Source organism: Adiantum capillus-veneris, chromosome 3, assembly GCF_014529385.1.
Source record: "Adiantum capillus-veneris isolate H3 chromosome 3, ASM1452938v2, whole genome shotgun sequence".
Classification (NCBI taxonomy): domain Eukaryota; kingdom Viridiplantae; phylum Streptophyta; class Polypodiopsida; order Polypodiales; family Pteridaceae; genus Adiantum; species Adiantum capillus-veneris.
In genome coordinates, this window is record NC_140933.1 from 145,467,281 (window position 1) to 145,488,324 (window position 21,044).

The 21,044-nt window shown below is 45.6% G+C and overlaps 1 protein-coding gene across 2 annotated transcripts in view; it reads left to right on the forward strand.

Annotated features, from left to right (window-relative positions):
• The window catches only part of LOC147461862 (SNARE-like superfamily protein), a 118,981-nt gene extending 98,511 nt beyond the window's left edge, over positions 1 to 20,470 (forward strand). For both annotated transcript variants that reach the window (XM_086509333.1, XM_086509332.1), the window contains exons 5-6: positions 19,743 to 19,829; positions 19,902 to 20,470. In XM_086509333.1, the coding sequence (XP_086365459.1) occupies positions 19,743 to 19,829; positions 19,902 to 19,994 (180 nt within the window). In that variant the 3' untranslated portion in view covers positions 19,995 to 20,470. The remainder of the gene's footprint in view (positions 1 to 19,742; positions 19,830 to 19,901) is intronic.
• The last annotated feature ends 574 nt before the right edge of the window (positions 20,471 to 21,044 follow it).

The following is a 21,044-nucleotide window of genomic DNA, read 5'->3' on the forward strand; positions in this document are numbered from 1 at the left end:
GGCCAGTGGACTCATAGCTATGACCTTGGACGCCATCTCTGAGGTCTCGAACTTGATCTGATAGTAACCCCGTCCGAGAATCTGGACATCCAAGATCTTGCCCACCTCTGCGAGAAGGCGGGCTTGGAGAAGGTCTCGCAGCTCTCCTCTGCTAGGTCGGGTGCCGAGAATCTTGCAGATGACCGAAGTCGCCTGCAATCGCTCTACCTCTGCGGCAAGGCTTGCTTGCTCTGTCGGCGAGAGAGCAAGTCGAATGGTGGGCTCAGCGGGGTCGGGCGAGGGGGCTTCGGGTGAGTCCCTCTGTGGCGAAGCTGGAGCTTCCATCTGTGTCTACTGCTGTGGCGGAGAAAGAGAGGGCAAAGCAGTTTTTCTGCAAAGGGGCCCCAGCAAGCATTGTCGAAGAACCAGCACTGTCAAAGCCAATCGACAGAAGAACCACGGCGCAAGAGGAAAAAACAGTACAAAAACAGCCACGGGCCGAGGGGGGGGGGGGGGGGGTTTCTGTGAGTGAAAGGGGGGGGGGGGGGCGTAGCGAGGTGAGGGTGAGGGCAGCGAAAGAAAAGGGGGGGCAGCGGGCAGCGCAGGGCAGCGAGCAGTGGGGGCAGGTGGCTGGCGGGCAGGGTCATTTGTATCTATGTCTTATCATCTTTCTTGCGGATACATGGAATGATAAAAGAGTGCTGACAACACAAGATCATCAATGGCATGTATTTATGGTATGCAATCGAGGACGTTTGCGATTTCAAGAGGGGGGTAGGTCACGAGGACGTGCCAACTGCTAACCTTAGTTGTTGGTTTCTTTTCGATGATTTTCGTTTAATTTTTGAGACCCTCTTTTTGAAGTTGCAAATGGTCGGACATTGTATGGCCAATGTGAAACAATAGTTTCACTCGCAGACGGAAAGTTGGTTGGCATTGGAATTTCAGTAGTAAAAGGGTGTCTAGGCTCATTTTAAAGCCATCTAGATCCCTTGGCCACACTTAATAAGTCGGTGGATACTAGGAAACTAACTCAATGGAGGCACAGTGCCAAGGTGGGGTCATCAAGAGAAAATCACGCGAGAATTGGGCTACATTGCATTTTTGGATGTGGTCCCAGTGGTGAAAGATTGTCAGATGACCAGTGAGAGTCCAATGGAAGCATCTCCTAAAATATAGGAAACTACTATTTTGGGCCACGAAATCTGTTTGCGTCATTAGCTCTAGAATGACGAGAGGAACATTTCATTACTCTGCCGCTAAGTCAAATGAGCAACTGGTTGAGATATTTTTAGACTAGAAGGTTCAAAGCGGGGAATTAATGCACGAGTGCCACTTGGCACTTTTTTGGGCATTTTTTAACTTAAGAGAGATAAAGGCATTAAAAATAAAACGTGGGCTGCATTTTTCAGCCATATGGTGGATTGTTGTAAGTACCAAACCTACTGTGTGCTTGCCTACCCTCTATGTACAATGAAGTGCAAGAACTAAAGCCTTGGCACATTTTTGGGCATTTTCCGACTTAAGAGAGAAAGAAGCATTAAAAATAAAACGTGGTCTGCATTTTTCAGCCGTATGGTGGATTGTTGCAGGTACCAAAGCTACTGTGTGCTTGCCTACCCTCTATGTACAGTGAAGTGCAAGAGCTGAAGCCTTGCACATCATTCACTGCTCTCTCTCTCCCCTCCGTGCAGTTATGTGATGCCCCACAAGAGAGCGTATCTCTTACACAGATATTGGATTAGCTAGTTGCTAATCCCCCGCAGGTACAGGTGAATTTAGAGAGATTTCACGTGAGAAATTTCGTCCCATTCAAAGGGCAAGTAGTCCTATAGGTGGCTCGCGAAACGGAGCCCAAAATAGGGAAATATAGCTTGCTATGTATTTTTGCAGGTTTAGGGTTTCGGCCCTAAACGGTCCCTAATACCCCATGAGGTCTGGGGACCCGAGGGGATTGCTGTGCAGGTGTTTTGTCGCATTTTCAAGGCAGAAAACAGAGAATTCAGTGTGCTGAAGATTCTTGCCAAGTTTTGGTAAGTGTCCGTATGCGTCGGAAAAGTCACCTATTGTGTGGGGGTGGTGTCTGTGAACCGTCCTAGTACAGTTATGTTGCCAAAATCGAGCCAGAGCATGTCATTTTCAGCCCACATTATGCGGGGCAGCTCGTAAGAAATCACAGGGTTTATTCCCTCTTTAAATACAATAATGAATACCGAAAGGGGCGCCAGTCTTTGGGGCCAACAGGTGCCAGCGTCTACTTGGTAGCACTCTAGCTTCCAAGCCGTGTATGTTGAAGTGTTAATTCCTGTCACAGGTTTTATTTGCAAGTTTCTCTATGTCCTAAAGTCTTTCGGGTGAAAGCCAAAGTCTACCAAGAATGAGCTATTAGCTCATATTTAAAGGCCCTTGGCCATGAAAAGCAGTTACATTAAAGGTTTCAAACTCAAAAGCAATTGGTCCAAAAGGTGTCAGTGTGTGTTGCGAAAATCCGTCAATATTGTGTGTGTGTATGTGTGTGTGTGGTCCTGCTTTATTTAATCCATTTAGGTCACTTGGGCCCCATCGGACGGGGTCCTGCAAGTTGGTATAACTTCTGTTGCTGCTGCTTCTAGGGTTTGGGCTCGTTGGTCGGGATCTGCAGTTTGGCTCCAATCTTCAGTGGCTTGATATGTCAGCAGTTTGTGACAAAATAAATTCATAAAGACTCTTATGTCACTGTGTGACATCTCCATATGTACCAAAAATGGTTTTCAAAATGCGCGCAACGTTGCCTTACTGATGGTCCCGCTAGAGTTCAGATTTTTCTTTCCAAAAGGATAGACAGTCCAGATTTGGTTTACCTCCAGAGATTTTTGTTATCGAATGGCTTGGCCAGTGCCTTTGCTGCCACGAGATGCTGCCACGAGATGGGGCATCTAGCCAGAGTATCCTATACAACCTCGCCACACACAACACCAACAAAGACAACTTATACAGTAGTATCATGAATAGGTTGATTGGCCTGAACCCTCTCACCTTTAGGATAGACAGGCTCAAGCATTGAGTCCTATAGAGTCAGGGCACTGCAAAGCAGTAGTGGCAGCCAATTGACAAGACACTCATTCAAGCAGAGGGGTCCTCCACCCCCAACGGACCCATAGCCTTCTTAGGTGGTTTGTAGCTGGTCTCTAGTGTTATCTCATGTTTTTACAACCCAGCTTGCACCTTCTCCTCATCACCAGGTTTTTTCACCTCCTAGCTGTTATGTGCAGCGGAAGTGAATGATGGTGAATGCTCGATATGAGTGCTCATTGTGTACTCAAGGTTCCTTTTACTGAAAGGGAGAAAGAGCCCCCCTTTAACTTCATGAGAGTTGTGCAATAGACTAGGACGTGAAGAGAATGAAAGTGTGTGTGTGTGTGTGTGAGAGAGAGAGAGAGAGAGAGAGAGAGAGAGAGAGAGAGAGAGAGAGAGAGAGAGAGAGAGAGAGAGCCTGTAACGGACTTGGACACTCCAAGTCGAGAATCTACCGCGAAACCTCAAATAATCACTTCAAGACAGTTTACAGTTTACAATTGATTCGACACTGGACCGGCGGAGTTCCGTGCCTAGAGATATTGGCCCCAAAGTCTGGCGCCCCTTTTGGTATTCTTTTTATATTAATCTATGTTCAAAGTACGAGTGTAGGCACGCACTCAGTCCCAGACTCTGCGTCCAGATGCTCTCCAGAGTGGGAGGCCTGCCCACTTGTTTAAAGGTTTGCAAGGGATGCTAAAAGCAGAGCCCCAAAAGCTGTAAAATCAAAAGCTCTTTAGGAAATAAAGCAGACGAGGTTTTCTCTCGCAAGCCATACTTGGCAATAAAGCAAAACTTTTTTAAATAAAAGCTCTCTCTCTCCCTCTCTCTCTAACTCTTGCTTGCGTAGAGAAAAGCAGCAAAACTGCCGCAAATGGCCTTGCTTTTATGGAAAGACACGTTAGCAGTACGGCAGCCTTTCCAGATTCTCCATGTAAGGTGCAGCGGAATGAATGTTGTATTTTCTCAAGATTAGTGATCTTTATTGCTCAAGGTTCCTTTTAGTTCTTAGGGAAGGAGAGAGCCTTCCGTCTTATGGAGAGTGCTATGATCACGAACAAAGTGAGTGGATATTGTGCGTGCAAGTGAATGAGACTGAGAGAAGGAGAGAGAAGAGATACGACACCCGAGAGGTTGTAAAACCCTCCTCCGAAGGCCCCACTCGTCGGCGAGAGTGGTCTACTTTGATTGCACAAAGGTGTACAATGCGAATGCAATGGGACTATGCCGATGACGACGACGGTGATGACGACGACTTAGGCTGAAATCTGTGATCTTCTATGGCTGAATTCGGGGTTGTCTTGGTGGCTGAAAATGACTGTTTTCTTGCTGCTTTCATGGCTGAAATTGACTGGTTCATTCGGGGGTCATGCTGAGGGTAAAACACTGAGGATCTGTACCTTCTTGGACTGAGTTTCTATTGTTGCTTGAAGGCTGAAAAAATCTGGTCTTATCTGCCTATTCTATGATGAAAAACACTGGTATGGCAGCACGTAAGGCTGCGTTTTTATGGGCTGGAATACTGCTGTGAAAAACGCCACCTTGGGCTGAAACCAAAACGCTGAAATCTGCAAGTTGGGCTGGCGTTTTTGTGAAGAAAACGCTGGGCTGGTTGTGTAGCGTTTTTGCAAGCAAAAACGCTCGGCTCTCTACTACTAGCACGGGGAGGAAACTGCAATGTTGGGGGATCTAGGTGATGAAGGCGATATCTGCAAATGAGGAAGCGCCAATGGCTGAAGTGCGGTTGATCTACTGCTTGGAAACGCTAGGGGATGCTAAGGAGGGGGTACTGCTGCGAAGTTGCCTGTTGAGCGGGAAGCTCATGCTGCCTCTTCTGCCAAAAAGTGCTAACTTGGGTTTGCTTATATATTAACTTAGCAAAATTGCCCTACCTACTTTTGTTGGAAAGTCACTTAAAAATAATAAGTGAAAATAACCAAAAATAGGAAAAATAGGCTAAATGCACTGGAAAATTCCCCTGACTGAATCTAATGGATTGTGAAGGGAATACTGATGATCATGCTGTGTGCAACTAGAGGATATGCATCTACACTCAGTGACTGGGCATGCACGGTCTTCGAATAGACTCACAAAAGTGCCAGATCACTGCTAAATCTAGACTGACTGAACTGACGTGAACCTTGCTATGGTGTAGCTTGTCCACGGACACATAGGGTTGGGATGTGTCACGTCACATCCCCTCCTTTTCAAAGTGAGGTATTGGTACCGAATTGTATGGCGTCGAGGGAGGTCGCCAGCAGCATCCGAAATCCTGGAAGGGACTCTTCGCCGGCCCACTCTGATGTGTGGGTCGTGCGGTACTTGAACTTCATAAAGGTCTGCAACGCTTGCTTCTTTGGGCCACGCCGAAAGCAACTCAAAGTCTTCTGTGGCTCCTTCGATGCTTCAACTTCGTCTAGAGTCCTGCTTCTTTAGTCTTCAAGAATCTCCATGGCTGAAAATTCTTGAAACCATCTCCAACACAAAACCATGAACATACCTATTCCATGTAAAGTGAAGGAGAAAATTCTTGTCTTCTCTAAAGACTGTGTATGCAATGTAGATGAACATGGAGACGGAGTGACAACCCGTGCATCAAACACATTCAAACAATGCGGTCGAATCTTTTCTGTATGATCGAAATTAATCAACTCTGGTAAATCACAATGGAAATGCCCATGCTTGGTGCTCATAGTATCATGTGCTCTTTCGGAAACTGTGTCATGTCAAGGAAGAGACATGGAACGTGACTTCGTAACATACAAACTTTTCAGCTTTTCATGAACAATCCGCATACATTCGTGCTCATCCATGAGAGAAACGTGCTCAACATACAATATGTCATGCCTAGAAAAAGGGATCACATAACGATGTTGACTAAAATACAGGAAACCTTCATGAATGAAACACTCGAACAATGCGTGCGTATCAATCATGCGAACACATAATACTTCCTGTGAGGGTTCTTTGGACCAAGGCTCGAGAGCCAAGATCGGTTCTTCTTGAATGATTGGATCGTACTGGGGGGTTCTTTGGACCTCGACTTGAAAACCAAGATCAGTTCTTCGTGATTGATCAAATCTGCAACGAGGCTAGCTTTGCTAGAAAAGCATCCACTAACACATCATCCTTGTGAAAAATCACATCATCTTCATGGAAATCATCATGCTTGTGAGAAATCACATCTTGATCATGGAAATCATCATGCTTATCAGTGTCATCCAAATCATCATGCTTGTCATTTAAATCATCATCATGCTTCACACAATCATGCAAATCTTGTGTATCATACTTTGGAGAAGAAGAGACTGAGAGAGTTTTCTTTTCCCGAATCTCTTGCATCGGTGTCGACACTTAAGAAAAGAGTCGCGACATCTCTTGCATTCGTGCTTTGTTCTCGCGATAACATTCTGTTTGTCTTGCTGTGTTCTTTGCTTGTCTTTCTTTTTCTTCCAAGCGTGCTTGCTCACTCTCACGCGCTATGGCTGCCATTTCTTCTTTGTATTCACGATTTATGGTTGCCCTTCGTTCTTCGTAAGCCTTTCTTTCTACTTCGCTTTTTGCTTTGTCTTCTGCATGTCTGCGTTTCAGTTCTTCCATTCTTGCTGCATTTCTTGCTTCGCGTTGTAAATTCTGTTCCATAAACAACAACTTCAACTCCTCCATTGGAGTTAGTACAATCGGTGTCGTAGATGGGGAAGGGTCAGAAAAACCTCCTGGTGGGTAAAATTCTTCTTCGCCTCTCTCATGCTCATCACCTCCAAGCGAAGTATCCATTCTGCTTCGAGTGATGACCATTCTGCAATCGTAGGTTCTTGTGGGTTCTTGGGTTCTTAAGTCCACGAGAAACCTGGGTTCTTGCGGTTCTTGGGTTCTTAAGTTCACGAGGAACTTGGGTTCTTGGGGGTCTTGGGTTCTTGAGGTTCTTGAGGTTTTCTTTCGCTTGCAAATCGCGTTCGAGAAGGATCTTCTCTTCACCCGAGTTCTACCCTTTTCTACGGGCGCACCCCATGGCGGCCTTGCACTCACACCAAGGTTGCTTTTTTCCACCTCACGTCGATTGGCCGGCCGCTAAGTGCACGGTCCGCTCTCAATGAGTGAAAAAAGACACAAGGGGAGGCTGGACAAGCCCTTCTTTCTTGGGATTCCTGTCACTCTTCAACAAAACACGATTAGGAATCGCCACGCCCAAGTAAACTTGGGTTCGTGCGACCGCAACAAGCAAAAAAATTATTGTGGTTCTTTCCTTGAGTAATGGAGAACACTTCCAAAGCTCTGATACCAATGTAAGGTGCAACGGAATGAATGTTGTATTTTCTCAAGGTTAGTGATCTTTATTGCTCAAGGTTCCTTTTAGTTCTTAGGGAAGGAGAGAGCCTTCCGAGCCTTCTGTCTTATGGAGAGTGCTATGATCACGAACAAAGTGAGTGGATATTGTTCGTGCAAGTGAATGAGACTGAGAGAAGGAGAGACAAGAGATACGACACCCGAGAGGTTGTAAAACCCTCCTCCGAAGGCCCCACTCTCGTCGGCGAGAGTGGTCTACTTTGATTGCACATAGGTGTACAATGCGAATGCAATGGATTGATGCAATGGGACTATGCCGATGACGACGACGGTGATGACGACGACTTAGGCTGAAATCAGTGATCTTCCATGGCTGAATTCGGGGTTGTCTTGGTGGCTGAAAATGACTGTTTTCTTGCTGTTTTCATGGTTGAAATTGATTGGTTCATTCGGGGGCCATGCTGAGGGTAAAACACTGAGGATCTGTACGTTTTTGGGCTGAGTTTCTACTGTTGCTTGAAGGCTGAAAAAAGCTGGTCTTATCTGCCTATTCTATGCTGGAAAACGCTGGTATGGCAGCAGGTAAGGCTGCGTTTTTATGGGCTGGAATACTGCTGTGAAAAACGCCACCTTGGGCTGAAACCAAAACGCTGAAATCTGCAAGTTGGGCTGGCGTTTTTGTGAAGAAAACGCTGGGCTGGTTGTGTAGCGTTTTTGCAAGCAAAAACGTTGGGCTCTCTACTGCTAGCACGGGGAGGAAACTGTAATGCTGGGGGATCCAGGTGATGAAGGCGATATCTACAAACGAGGAAGCGCCAATGGCTGAAGGGAGGTCGATCTACAGCTTGGAAACGCTAGGGGATGTTGAGGGGGGGGGTACTGCTGAGAAGTTCCCTTGACTGAATCTGATGGATCTTGAAGGGAATACTGATGATCATGTTGTGTGCAACCAGAGGATATACATCTACACTTAGTGACTAGGCATGCGCGGTCTACGAATAGACTCACAAAAGTGATAGATCATTGCTAAATCTAGACTGACTGAACTGACGGGAACCCTGCTATGGTGTAGCTTGTCCACGGACACATAGGGTTGGGATGTGTCACGTGACACTGTGGGCCTGCAGTGCCACGTCAGCAGGAGCATTTCCGTGAGCAGCTTCCTTTTTTGGGGTAGCCCACACGGGGAATGTCCATGCCTAGGGGTAGCCATGTCACCAGTTTGTGACATACCCCCCTCTTGAAAGCATTGTAATCGCCCTCGACTACGTCTGTAAAACAGACAGAAGCCATAAACTGCCTTAGCAGACACAGAGTGTTAGTACCGACGTACTAGGAACACACATCTAGTACATGTACCAATCAACAGTCACATCACATGACATCATAGGACATCACAGAACATCACATGACAAATCACATTCAACATTTATTCGGATCTCAGACCATGATTTATCGGCAATGCAATTAGCAACCGCATCTAGATCCACTCAAGACCTCATAGATACCCGATTGACTAATCCCTATTGCAACCATGTCTATCGAGACCATTCAGACCAAAATGCTGCAATCATTTTGTCTGTCAGTTCCTACACTTAAACAAGTCAAGAACAAATCAGTTTCATATAATCCGGAATTCCATTTCATAAAGTCATACAACAGAATACTGTCAACTCTCAGTATCCCTGAAGCTCAAAGAGATCAGTGACTCTAGTTTTCAAAAATCGAGGCATCTGTTGACAAAAGAGTGGAGGAACTCCCCTCTTGTGCAAACCCACTGCACCAGATCTCCGGCCAAGCTGAATTTGGGGCTCCATTTGGAGTAGACTATGCTAAACCAAAATCTTCAAGGTAAAGTTTCACAATCTGAGGAGTATCTACTAGGTCCTCCTCCTCCATCCACTTCGCATCCAATGCAGGATAGATCTTGAATTTAACCAAGAACCGCCTTCTCACTTTACCCTTATTCTTTCTGTCCTTATGTGCCAAAATCTGTTCAGGAACAAGGATCTCCTCGTTTTCTTCCACTTCAGCTTGCTCATCAAGCTCCCCATCTTCGAGCACATCAGCTTTAAAAGGTTTCAAGAGACTCACATGAAATGCATTGTGAATCCTCCAAGTGTCTGGCAGTTTCAGTCGGAAGGAGACATCGTTGATCTTTTCGGAGATCTGGAAAGGTCTGTAGTATCGCATACTAAGCTTTGGAAAAAGCCTCTCCTTTCCCTTCTTCTTTCTCAGGCGTGCCTTCTCAAAACGTAAGAGCACCCAATCATCCTCCTTCAATTTCAGATCGGACGATGGCGATCTGCTACCTTTTTCTGTCTTTCCTGAGATTTCTGCAAAGCCTCGTAGACCTTAGCAAAAGCCGTATCTAAGTCGCGTGTGTACTCATCAACTTCAAAAATCTTATCTTTTGTGCTTAGGAAGGGTGGAACCTTCACAACACCTTCAATAATCTCAAACGGCGCCTTCCCCGTCGAAGAGTGTATTGTGGTGTTGTAGGCAAATTCCACCAAAGGTAGATACTTTTTCCATTGAGTCTTTTGATCTGAGATATATGAATTCAATAAATCTAAAACCACTAAATTGGCAATCTCAGATTGCTCATCAGTCTGCAGGTGGAAAGATGACGAGAACTGCAACCACGTGCCACTGTTCTCCCAAATTGCCTTTCAAAACAAACTCGTAAATCTGGGGTCCCTGTCGGAGACAATCGTCTCGGGCATGCCATGTAATCTGAAGATCTGGGCCACAAACAGTCTCGCTAAGTGATTTGACTCGACTGTTTTCTCCACTAGAATGAAATGAGCCTACTTGCTAAATCTGTCAGTAACAGTCCAGGTACCATCGTGACCACTCTGTGTTCTTGGGAGATACAAAATGAAATCCATTGTAATACTTTCCCATGGGCGGGTGGGTATGGGCAAAGGCTGTAACAATCCCTGTGCTTTATGCCTGTCAAACTTGACCTTCTGGCATACCAAGCAATTGCGCACAAACTCGTCCACGTCCTTCTTGAGTCTCGGCCAAAAGAAGTATTTTTCTACCCCTTTCAAGACTGTAGCAATGCCGCGGTGACCCGTAACCGGTGGACAGTGGCATTCTGACATAACCTGACAGTGGCATTCAGTCATAACCTTTTCCCTCATCGGCTGTGTAACGCACAACAGGTTTTTCTCATCAAGTAGCCATCCCGAATGGAATATCCCGCTACTATCTCCCCATCCCGTATCCGTGTGAAAATGTCTGCAAAATTTGTATCCGTGGCATACTGATCGACCATATCCTCGAAGCATCTGCCACCAAATTCTTCTGTCCTTGAACATGGACAATCTGGAAGTGAAACTGTGACAAGATGTTCGCCCACCGCATCTGCTTTTCCGATAGCTGCTTCTGTGACAAGAAGTAGCGTAAACTCTGATGGTCTGTGAAGACAGTAAAATCCGCTCCGTGTAGGTAGTGCCGCCACTGAGTAAGAGCATGGATAACTGCCAAAAGCTCCTTCTTATAAATCTGTGCTGTCAATTCCGGCCTTGACAACAATCGGCTCTCGTAAGCAATGACATGGCCTTCTTGCATTAAGACCGCACCCAGACTACGACCACAAGCATCATAATTTACTTCAAATGACTTCTACAAGTCCGGCAAAGTCGAAACTGTCTTGTAGTCAATTTCTCTTTCAAAGATTGAAAGTCAGTCACCTCTGTGGGTCCCCACGAGAAAGGGACTCCTTTCTTTGTCAAAACATGCAAAGGGGAAGCAACCTCTACAAACTTTCTAATGAACCGCTTGTAGTACGAACTGTTAGGTGCAGCGGAATGAATGTTGTATTTTCTCAAGATTAGTGATCTTTATTGCTCAAGGCTTCTTTTAGTTCTTAGGGAAGGAGAAAGCCTTCCGTCTTTATGGAGAGTGCTATGATCACAAACAAACTGGGTGGATATTGTGCGTGCAAGTGAATGAGACTGAGAGAAGGAGAGAGAAGAGATACGACACCCGAGAGTTTGTAAAACCCTCCTCCGAAGGCCCCACTCTCGTCGATGAGAGTGGTCTACTTTGATTGCACAAAGGTGTACAATGCGTATGCAATGACTGATGCAATGGGACTATGCCGATGACGACAACGGTGATGACGACGACGACGACTTAGGCTGAAATCTGGTCTTCTTCTATCTGCTGAATTTCCTGGCTGTTTCGGGGCTGAAATTGATGGCTTTGTCGGGGTTCCTGCTGAGGGTGAAAAACGCTGATGATGTAGCTCTATCAGGCTGCGTTTAGGGTTCCTATCATTGGCTGAAAACGCTGGATCTTGCAGGCTTGTCAATGCTGAAAAACGCTGCTATTGTGCTTGCTAAAAAACGCTGCCCTTGCTGTGGGTTCCAGGCTGAAAAACACCAGCAAAAGCTGTGTTTTTCCTTGCTGAAAACTGTTGTAAAAACGCTGAGATACTGCAGTTAAAGCTGAGGCAAAACGCTGTGATCTTCTGATGGTTAGCACTCCAGAAACGCTGGGCCATGGGCTGCTTGAAGGGGAAAAACGCCATGCCAATGTGCTGGGATGGCGATGGGCTGGATCTGGGAAAAACGCCAATGGAAGGTGGGAGGTATGGCGAGGCTAAGTGTTGAGGGAGGGGTACTGCTGAGAAGTTGCCTATTGAGCGGGAAGCTCTTGCTGCCTCTTCTGCTAGAAAGTGCTAACTTGGGTTTGCTTATATATTAACTTAGCAAAATTGCCCTACCTACTTTTGTTGGAAAGTCACTTAAAAATAATAAGTGAAAATACCAAAAATAGGGAAAATAGGCTAAGTGCACTGTAAAATTCCCCTGATTGAATCTGATGGATCTTGAAGGGAATACTGATGATCATGCTGTGTGCAACCGGAGGATATGCATCTATGCTAAGTGACTGGGCATGCACGGTCTACGAATAGACTCACAAAAGTGCCAGATTACTGCTAATCTAGACTCCACTGAACTGACTGAACCGTGTTGTGGTGTAGCTTGTCCACGGACACATAGGGTTGGGATGTGTCATGTGACATCCCCTCCTTTTCAAAGTGAGGTACTGGTACCGAACTGTATGGCGTCGAGGGAGATCGCCAACAGCATCCGGAATCCTGGAAGGGACTCTTCGCTGGCCCACTCTGATGTGTGGGTCGTGTGGTACTCGAACTTCATAAAGGCCTGCAACGCTTGCTTGTTTGGGTTGCGCCGAAAGCGACTCAAAGTCTTCTGTGGCTTCTTTGATGCTTCAACTTCATCGAGAGACCTGCTCTTTCGTCTTCAAGAATCTCCATGGCTGAAAATTCCTGAAACCATCTCCAACACAAAACCATGAACATACCCATTTCATGTAAAGTGAATGGAAAAAATCTTGTCTTCTCTAAAGACTGTGTATGCAATGTAGATGAACAAACAGACGGAGTGACGACCCGTTCATCCAACACATACAAACAATGGGATCGAATCTTTCCTGTTTGATCGAAATCAGTCTACTGTGGCAAATCACAATAAAAATGCCCATGCTTGGTGCTCATACTGTCATGTGCTCGTTCGGAAACTGTGTCATGCCAAGGAAGAGACATGGAATGTGACTTCCTAACATACAAATTTCATGAACAATCCGCATACATTCGTGCTCATCCATGGGAGAAACGTGCTCAACATACAATATGTCATGCCTAGGAAAAGGGATCACATAACGATGCTCACTAAATACAGGAAACCTTCACGAACGAAACACTCGAACAATGCGTGCGTATCAATCATGCGAACACATAATACTTCCTGTGAGGGTTCGTTGGACCAAGGCTCGAGAGCCAAGATCGCTTCTTCGGGATCTATCGAATCTTCTTGTGGGGGATCTATGGACCTCGACTCGAAAGCCAAGATCGATTATTGGTGATTGATCGAATCTACAACGAGGTTAGCTTCGCTAGGAAAAGCATCAACTAACACATCATCCTTGTGAACAATCACATCTTCTTCATGCAAATCATCATGCTTGTCATTGTCATCCAAATCATCATGCAAATCATTATCCTGCAAATCATCATGCTTCTCATAATCATGCAAATCCTGTGTGTCATCTTGGGAGAAGAAGACACTGAGAGAGTCTCCTTTTCCTGAATCTTTTGCATCGGTGTCGAGACTTGAGAGAAGAGTCGCAATATCCTTTGCATTCGTGCTTTGTGCTCGCGATAAAATTTTGCTTGTCTTGCTGTGTTCTCTGCTTGTCTTTCTTTTTCTTCCAAGCGTGCTTGCTCGCTCTCACGCGCTATGGCTACCATTCCTTCTTTGTATTCACGATCTATGGTTGCCCTTCGTTCTTCGTAAGCCTTTCTTTCTGCTTCTCTTTCTGCTTTGTCTTCTGCATGTCTGCGTTTCATTTGTGCCATTCTTGCTTTGCGTTGTAAATTCTGTTCCATAAACAACAGCTCCAACTCCTCCATTGGAGTTAGTGCAATCGGTGTCGTAGATGGGGAAGGGTCAGAAAAACCTCCTGGTGGGTAAAATTCTTCTTCGCCTCTCTTATGCTCATCACCTCCAAGCGAAGTATCCATTCCGCTTCGAGTGATGACCATTCTGCAATCGTAGGTTCTTGTGGGTTCTTGGGTTTTTAAGTCCACGAGAAACCTGGGTTCTTGCGGTTCTTGGGTTCTTAAGTTCACGAGGAACTTGGGTTCTTGGGGGTCTTGGGTTCTTGAGGTTCTTGAGGTTTTCTTTCGCTTGCAAATCGCGTTCGAGAAGGATCTTCTTTTCACCCGAGTTCTACCCTTTTCTGCGGGCGCACCCCTTGGCGGCCTTGCACTCACACCAAGGTTGCTTTTTCCCACCTCACGTCGATTGGCCGGCCGCTAAGTGCACGGTCCGCTGTCAATGAGTGAAAAGAGACACAAGGGGAGGTTGGACAAGCCCTTCTTTCTTGGGATTCCTGTCACTCTTCAACAAAACACGATTAGGAAACTCCACGCCCAAGTAAACTTGTTTTCGTGCGATCGCAACAAGCAAAAAAACTCTTGTGGTTCTTCTGGTTCTTTCCTTGAGTAATGCAGAACACTTCCAAAGCTCTGATACCAATGTTAGGTGCAGCGGAATGAATGTTGTATTTTCTCAAGATTAGTGATCTTTATTGCTCAAGGTTCCTTTTAGTTCTTAGGGAAGGAGAGAGCCTTCCGTCTTTATGGAGAGTGCTATGATCATGAACAAAGTGGGTGGATATTGTGCGTGCAAGTGAATGAGACTGAGAGAAGGAGAGAGAAGAGATACGACACCTGAGAGTTTGTAAAACCCTCCTCCGAAGGCCCCACTCTCGCCGAGAGTGGTCTACTTTGATTGCACAAAGGTGTACAATGCGTATGCAATGGACTGATGCAATGGGACTATGCTGATGACGACGACGACTTAGGCTAAAATCTGGTCTTCTTCTATCTGCTGAATTTCCTGGCTGTTTCGGGGCTGAAATTGATGGCTTTGTCGGGGTTCCTGCTGAGGGTGAAAAACGCTGATGATGTAGCTCTATCAGGCTGCGTTTAGGGTTCCTATCGTTGGCTGAAAACGCTGGATCTTGCAGGCATGTCAATGCTGAAAAACGCTGCTATTGTGCTTGCTAAATAACGCTGCCCTTGCTGTGGGTTCCAGGCTGAAAAACGCCAGCAAAAGCTGTGTTTTTCCTTGCTTAAAACTGTTGTAAAAACGCTGAGATATTGCAGTTAAAGCTGAGGCAAAAGGCTGTGATCTGCTGATGGTTAGCTCTCCAGAAACGTTGGGCTATGGGCTGCTTGAAGGGGGAAAACGCCAGGCCAATGAGCTGGGATTGCGATGGGCGGGATCTGGGAAAAACGCCAATGGAAGGTGGGAGGTATGGCGAGGCTAAGTGCTGAGAGAGGGGTACTTCTGAGAAGTTGCTTGTTGAGCGGGAAGCTCCTGCTACCTCTTCTGCCAGAAAGTGCTAACTTGGGTTTGCTTATATATTAACTTAGCAAAATTGCCCTACTTACTTTTGTTGGAAAGTCACTTAAAAATAATAAGTGAAAATACCAAAAGTAGGGAAAATAGGCTAAATGCACTGGAAAATTCCCCTGATTGAATCTGATGGATCTTGAAGGGAATACTGATGATCATGCTGTGTGCAACCGGAGGATATGCATCTATGCTAAGTGACTGGGCATGCACGGTCTACGAATAGACTCACAAAAGTGCCAGATCACTACTAATCTAGACTCGACTGAACTGACTGAACCCTGCTGTGGTGTAGCTTGTCCACGGACACATAGGGTTGGGCTTCTTCACGTGACACGAACACATTCCCAAGAAGCTGTCGTCAAAGAAAGTGCCAACGAATAGTGTATACTCTCGAAAAATCTTGTCCATCATCTAGTTAAATGTCGCAGGATCATTGGTTAAGCCAAAAGCCATCACCAAAAACTCAAAGAACCCAAAAGTCATCCGAAAGGCCGTCTTGTAGACGTCTCCCGACGCGATTTGGATTTGATGATATGCACTTTTTAAGTCGATCCTGCCAAAGCACGAGGATCCCTGAAGTTGGACAAGTATATCATCGAATCTAGGAATCGGAATTCTGTTTTTGATTGTGATTTTGTTGAGAGCTCTATAATCGTTGCACATTCTCCAAGATCCGTCTTTCTTCAAAACTAACAACAGTGGAGAGCAAAACGGTGAAGTACTAGGCTAGACAAGACCCTTTTCCAAGAGGTCCTTCACTTGGTTCATAACCTCTTCGTTCTGGGCTCGGCTCACACGATAAGGTGGCCGGTTCGGTGGTGTGCTTCTAGGTATCAAATCAATAGTATGATCTTCAGGACGAGCGGGTGGTAACTCACCTGGCAGGCCCTCTGAGAAGCAATCGGCATGAGAGTGGAGAAAATCAAGTTCAGATAAATTTGTCCTATCCTCATCACTCAATTCTTTCAAAAAGATCAAGTAAACAAACAGACTGGATTTCATTAATTGAGAAATGGCCGAAGCCGATACAATAGGGACAGACTCGCCCTTAAGTTTTACATTGAGTATAATGGTTCTGCCCTTCTCTATGGTCAATGTCGCTTTGCTCCCCCGATAGTCGAGTAAGGCATTGTTCTTGTGGTACCAGGGAATTCTCAAGAGGGCATCACAACCTTCCAAAGGTATTATGTAAAAGTCCTCATGCCCCAAATACCCTTGACAATGCAACCGAAGTTTGCCAATGACAGGTGTAATGGCTACATCCCTACCGGGTGCCGCTAGAACTGTCTTTGCAAGTGGTCCCATCCGATCGGGAGTGATCTCGAGCCGCGCCGCCAATTCCGGTGAAATGAAGTTGGCCTTGGCTCCTCTATTGAAGAAGATCAGGGCTTCTTGGTCTTTCACTTTGCCCCAAGCTCGACAAAGTTCTGTACTCTCGTCCATCATACTGGGATCAGTACCCACGCAATCTAGAACCAGTCCTGTTTTCATCTTGCCTTTTCTTCCACGGTCCTCAGCTGCTCTCGAACTCTCATGCCTTTTGTCGTCCTTGTCATTCTGTTTTTTCTGTGCCTTTTTAGGGCACTTCGCGAAGATATGCCCAGTTTCCCCGCATCCAAAGCACTTTCCCGCCTTGATGTAGCGAGCCCTCTCTTGAGGAGTAAGTTTGGGTCGTGCATCCTTTTCTTCCTTTTCTGGGTTGCTCTTTCTCTTTCTACTTTCATTTTCGAGTGTGTTCAACTCTTTGCGTCATGATCTCATGTGTGGGGTAGGTCAGACTGCCAGAGTGAATGGCAAAACCCCATTTTGCATGACTCATCAACTCTTGAATGGAAGCTGACTTTTGTTCTAAGCAGTGATCTCGGATCTCTGTAGGAAGACCCAAGGTAAACCGCTCAATCTGTTCCTTGAACGAGATCTTCTTAAATGAAGAGGCGGGAGAAAAGAGCTCCAGAATCTCTCGCAATAAGCGTCCACTGTATCCTTCTTGGTCATCCGAAGATGGTTCCAAGCAGTTCGTATGTCGCGTTCATACTCCCGAGTCAGCCGAAGAAATAAAAAGCCTTTTGAATTTCAGCCATTTAATTGGCGTTGTCTTGTTTAATAGAAGCGTGAACCACCAAGTTCGAGCATTCCCCTTAAAGTACGAGGCAGCTCTCCGAATCTTAGAGTGCTCTGAGTAACGCCCTCCTAAGAAAGCTATGTCAAACTGCTGTATAAAAGACAAAGCCTTAGAAGCATCTCTATAACCAGAAAACGTGTCAAATTTAATTGACTGTCCACCTTCCTTAAACTCTCGGACTTTCTTGCTTTTGTCTTCCAGAAAGTCATACTGGTTGGCTTTATAAAAATTCTTCTTCTTTGCATAAAGGCTGCTGTCATCAGAGTCTGAACTATCTGAAGACGAGTCCTTTGTAGAACTGTCAACCACGGGGCGAGATTGAGGCTTCTTTGCCTTTTTCTTGCCCCTCTCGAAGCTTTGCTTTTTGCTTCACTTTTTGCCTTTTCCGTCTTCTTCGGCGTTCGCTCAAGTCAGAAGAGCTAGAAGAATTGTAAGAAGAAGAAGGAGAAGGAGAAGGAGAAGGAGGAGGAGGAGGAGAAGAAGTGGGTACTCCTTCAAATCGAACACGCTTCTTCTGCTTTCTTGCAGATTCAAAGGCAAACTTGACGACCCAAATAATTCGGGAAGTCGGCGCCTTTCTGTTGCTTTTTAGCTTTTTTTTTTTGCGCGTCAAAAAGCTGAGCAATGCGTGCATCAACCACCTCTTCTAATTCTTGCTCTGTGTACATCCTGGGAGTAGGAGGTTTCTTGAGAGCCGTTTTGAGGGGTGGCTCTGTGGTCTACCGCCACTGTGTGTGCACCTCATTGAAAGAGGTCTCGCTCATATATTTTGCAGTCCTTCGCAAAATTAAGCATCATCTTTGTTGCATCGCCGATCAATCGTCGACGCACCATCTCTTCAAGCTCCGCCTGAGTAGGCCAAGGCGGGCCATACTCGCGTGAATCTTCGTTGTGATCTCTTCTAGCATCTCCTGATGCAGAGGAAGTCGACCGATCTCTGCCCCAAGCCATAAGTGCCGCGTAAAAAAGATTGGAATTCTCGTAGAAGAGAAATCGGCCGTGCTCTGATACCACTGTAACAGACTTGAACACTTCCAAGTCAAGAATCTACCGTGACACCTCAAATAATCACTTCAAAACAGTTTACAGTTCACAATTGATACGACACTCGCCCGCGGTGGAGTTCCGTGTCTAGATATATTGGCCCCAAAGTCTGGCGCCCCTTTCGGTATTTCTTTTTGTATTAATCTGTGTTCAAAGTACAAGAGTGTAGGTAGGCACTCACTCTCAGACTTTGCGTCCAGATGCTCTCCAAAGTGGGAGGCTTGCCCACTTATTTAAAGGTTTACAAGGGATGCTAAAAGCAGAGCCCCAAAAGCTGTAAAATCAAAAACTCTTCAGGAAATAAAGCAGAAGAGGTTTTCTCTCACAAGCCATACTTGGCAATAAAGCAAAACTTTTTAAATAAAAGCTCTCTCTCGCCAACTCTTGCTTGCGTAGAGAAAAGCAGCAAAACTGCCGCAAATGGCGCCGCTTTTTACGGAAAGACACGTCAGCAGTACGGCAGCCTTTCCAGATTCTGCGGGCCTGCAGTGCCACGTCAGCAGGAGCATTTCCGTGAGCAGCTTCCTTTTCTGGGGTTGCCCATGCGGGGAATGTCCCAAACCCCCCTCCAAGGGCCCTCCTTTCTATTGGTAGAGAGTTATGCTTTAGATTGCACAAATGCTGGTACAACGGTTCTAAATGCAGGAATGCTGATGGTACTTGCTGGCTACTGCGAGGCTCAGGGCTGAATGCTGAAAACACTAAGGATGCTGAGGCAAGGATCTGCGACTTGATGGCGATTAGGGCTGAAATCTGAATGCTGAAAAAGTAGCGGGCTGATCAGGCTGAGATCTGATGCTGAAAATGCTGGTTCGGCAGGGCTGAAAACGCTGGCGTAATGGGTTGCTAAAAACGCTGGCTGCAATGCAGAAAATGCTGGGCTGCTGATGGTGAAAACTCTGGCTGAGGGTAGTGTGAAGTAAAGATGTAGTTGATGGTAATAGGCATGCCATCTTTGTGGCCCTCAATGGGGGTGGGTGGGTGGGTGGGTGGGGCTCCCTTAGTTGGCGCTATGCCATGGCTGAATTGCGGCTCAAGAGTAGGTGGTACAACTCTTAACTTCCGCTTCTCACGGCATGTGAGGATCCTCACTTGTTTGCGAGCCTCTCACTGAGAGAGAGAGAGAGAGAGAGAGAGAGAGAGAGAGAGAGAGAGAGAGAGATTACTGGAGAGAAGCTCGCACAACAAATTATCGTAGACAAGGGTATTATTAGTAGTAGTCTTCAGCATTGTTTTCTTGTCAAAAGAGCGGAGGAAGCAAGAAAAAATTGGTAGCCTTAACTAGCTGAACACGTACAAAACTCATGCTTCTGCACGATTCACGCAATGAGGATGGAATCAGAAATTTCTTCCAAGAAGTCTACGAGCTATACATTAAGGTAATGGCAGTTGCAGATGACGTAATTGCCATGTTTATTTCTTTAATCACCCACCAATGATTCTTTTTGCAGATCTTACTAAATCCATTGTACATTCCTGGGTCTCGCATTATGTCACCTTATTTTGATACAAGAGTTCGAGCACTTGCCCGCAAATACCTGTAAATCATGTTCACTGATGCCCTCATAATATTGGCATGTACTGCCAATGAAGATGCGATTGTGGTCTTTTCTGGCAGAGATTAAAAGTGAAGCAGGAGCTGCACGCTGACAATGAGACATGTGGATGTGGTAGTACCTTACCATTTGAATGTATCTTAGTCTCATCACAAGCACTTTGTAGTACGTGTTCGCTCCATTGTAAAATGGAAGCATTTAGATAGGCATGAAGCAAAGGTGGCGTTGATCTCTTTGAAACCTTATTTTCAAATTGCTCCCTTTGTCTTGTTGGAGAACCTCAATGGAACATCTTTATGATTTTGGTTGGGCATACTATGGCACATGGCAATTCAGGACAAACTAATTCCAGGCAAGTGTCATAGTGTTGTTGAGCCATTGTATAATTCCAACACAAAAACACTTTGTAAGCTATTGCAAAATGACTTAGCTGATGCAACATAGGTAATAAATTTCTTAAGGAATTAGTTTGTCTTAGTACATTTTCTGAAGGATGATAGCTCAATGATGATACCATAGTTTCAAAGCAATGGACAGGTCTGCTTTCCTCCTCAAGGGGAGACCAATGTTTTTGCAAGTACAAATGGGACACCCAAACATATGATCTATGCGGCAATCTCCACCGGGGTGTTGTAAGAAAGCTTTGCAAAAATCAAGAAGGGGGACAATACATATAACAACTGTGTGCTCAACCCTCAAGTAAATACAGGACCAAGTGTACAGGATCCTCTTTTGTATATGGCAAGTCTCCACGCCCTTTCTCTGCCCAATGACCTAACTCATGCTTGAGTATAATACTTTAGGCTGCTTCTCAATGTGATTGTGTTTCCATGCACATAATGACAAGCGCTAGAGTCAAACTTGTCATTGTAGCAATGGCAGTTTATGCCAAAGCATAGTATGAGAGGCATGGGAGACCAAAAGCTTCCCTAGACCCACATTATGGACATAATTTGGGTGTGTTTTTGAGACTGTCCTTGAAATCTTGTCAAAACCTTGTCAAGAGCTACTAATTGACACAAAGCTTTCTTTCACGAT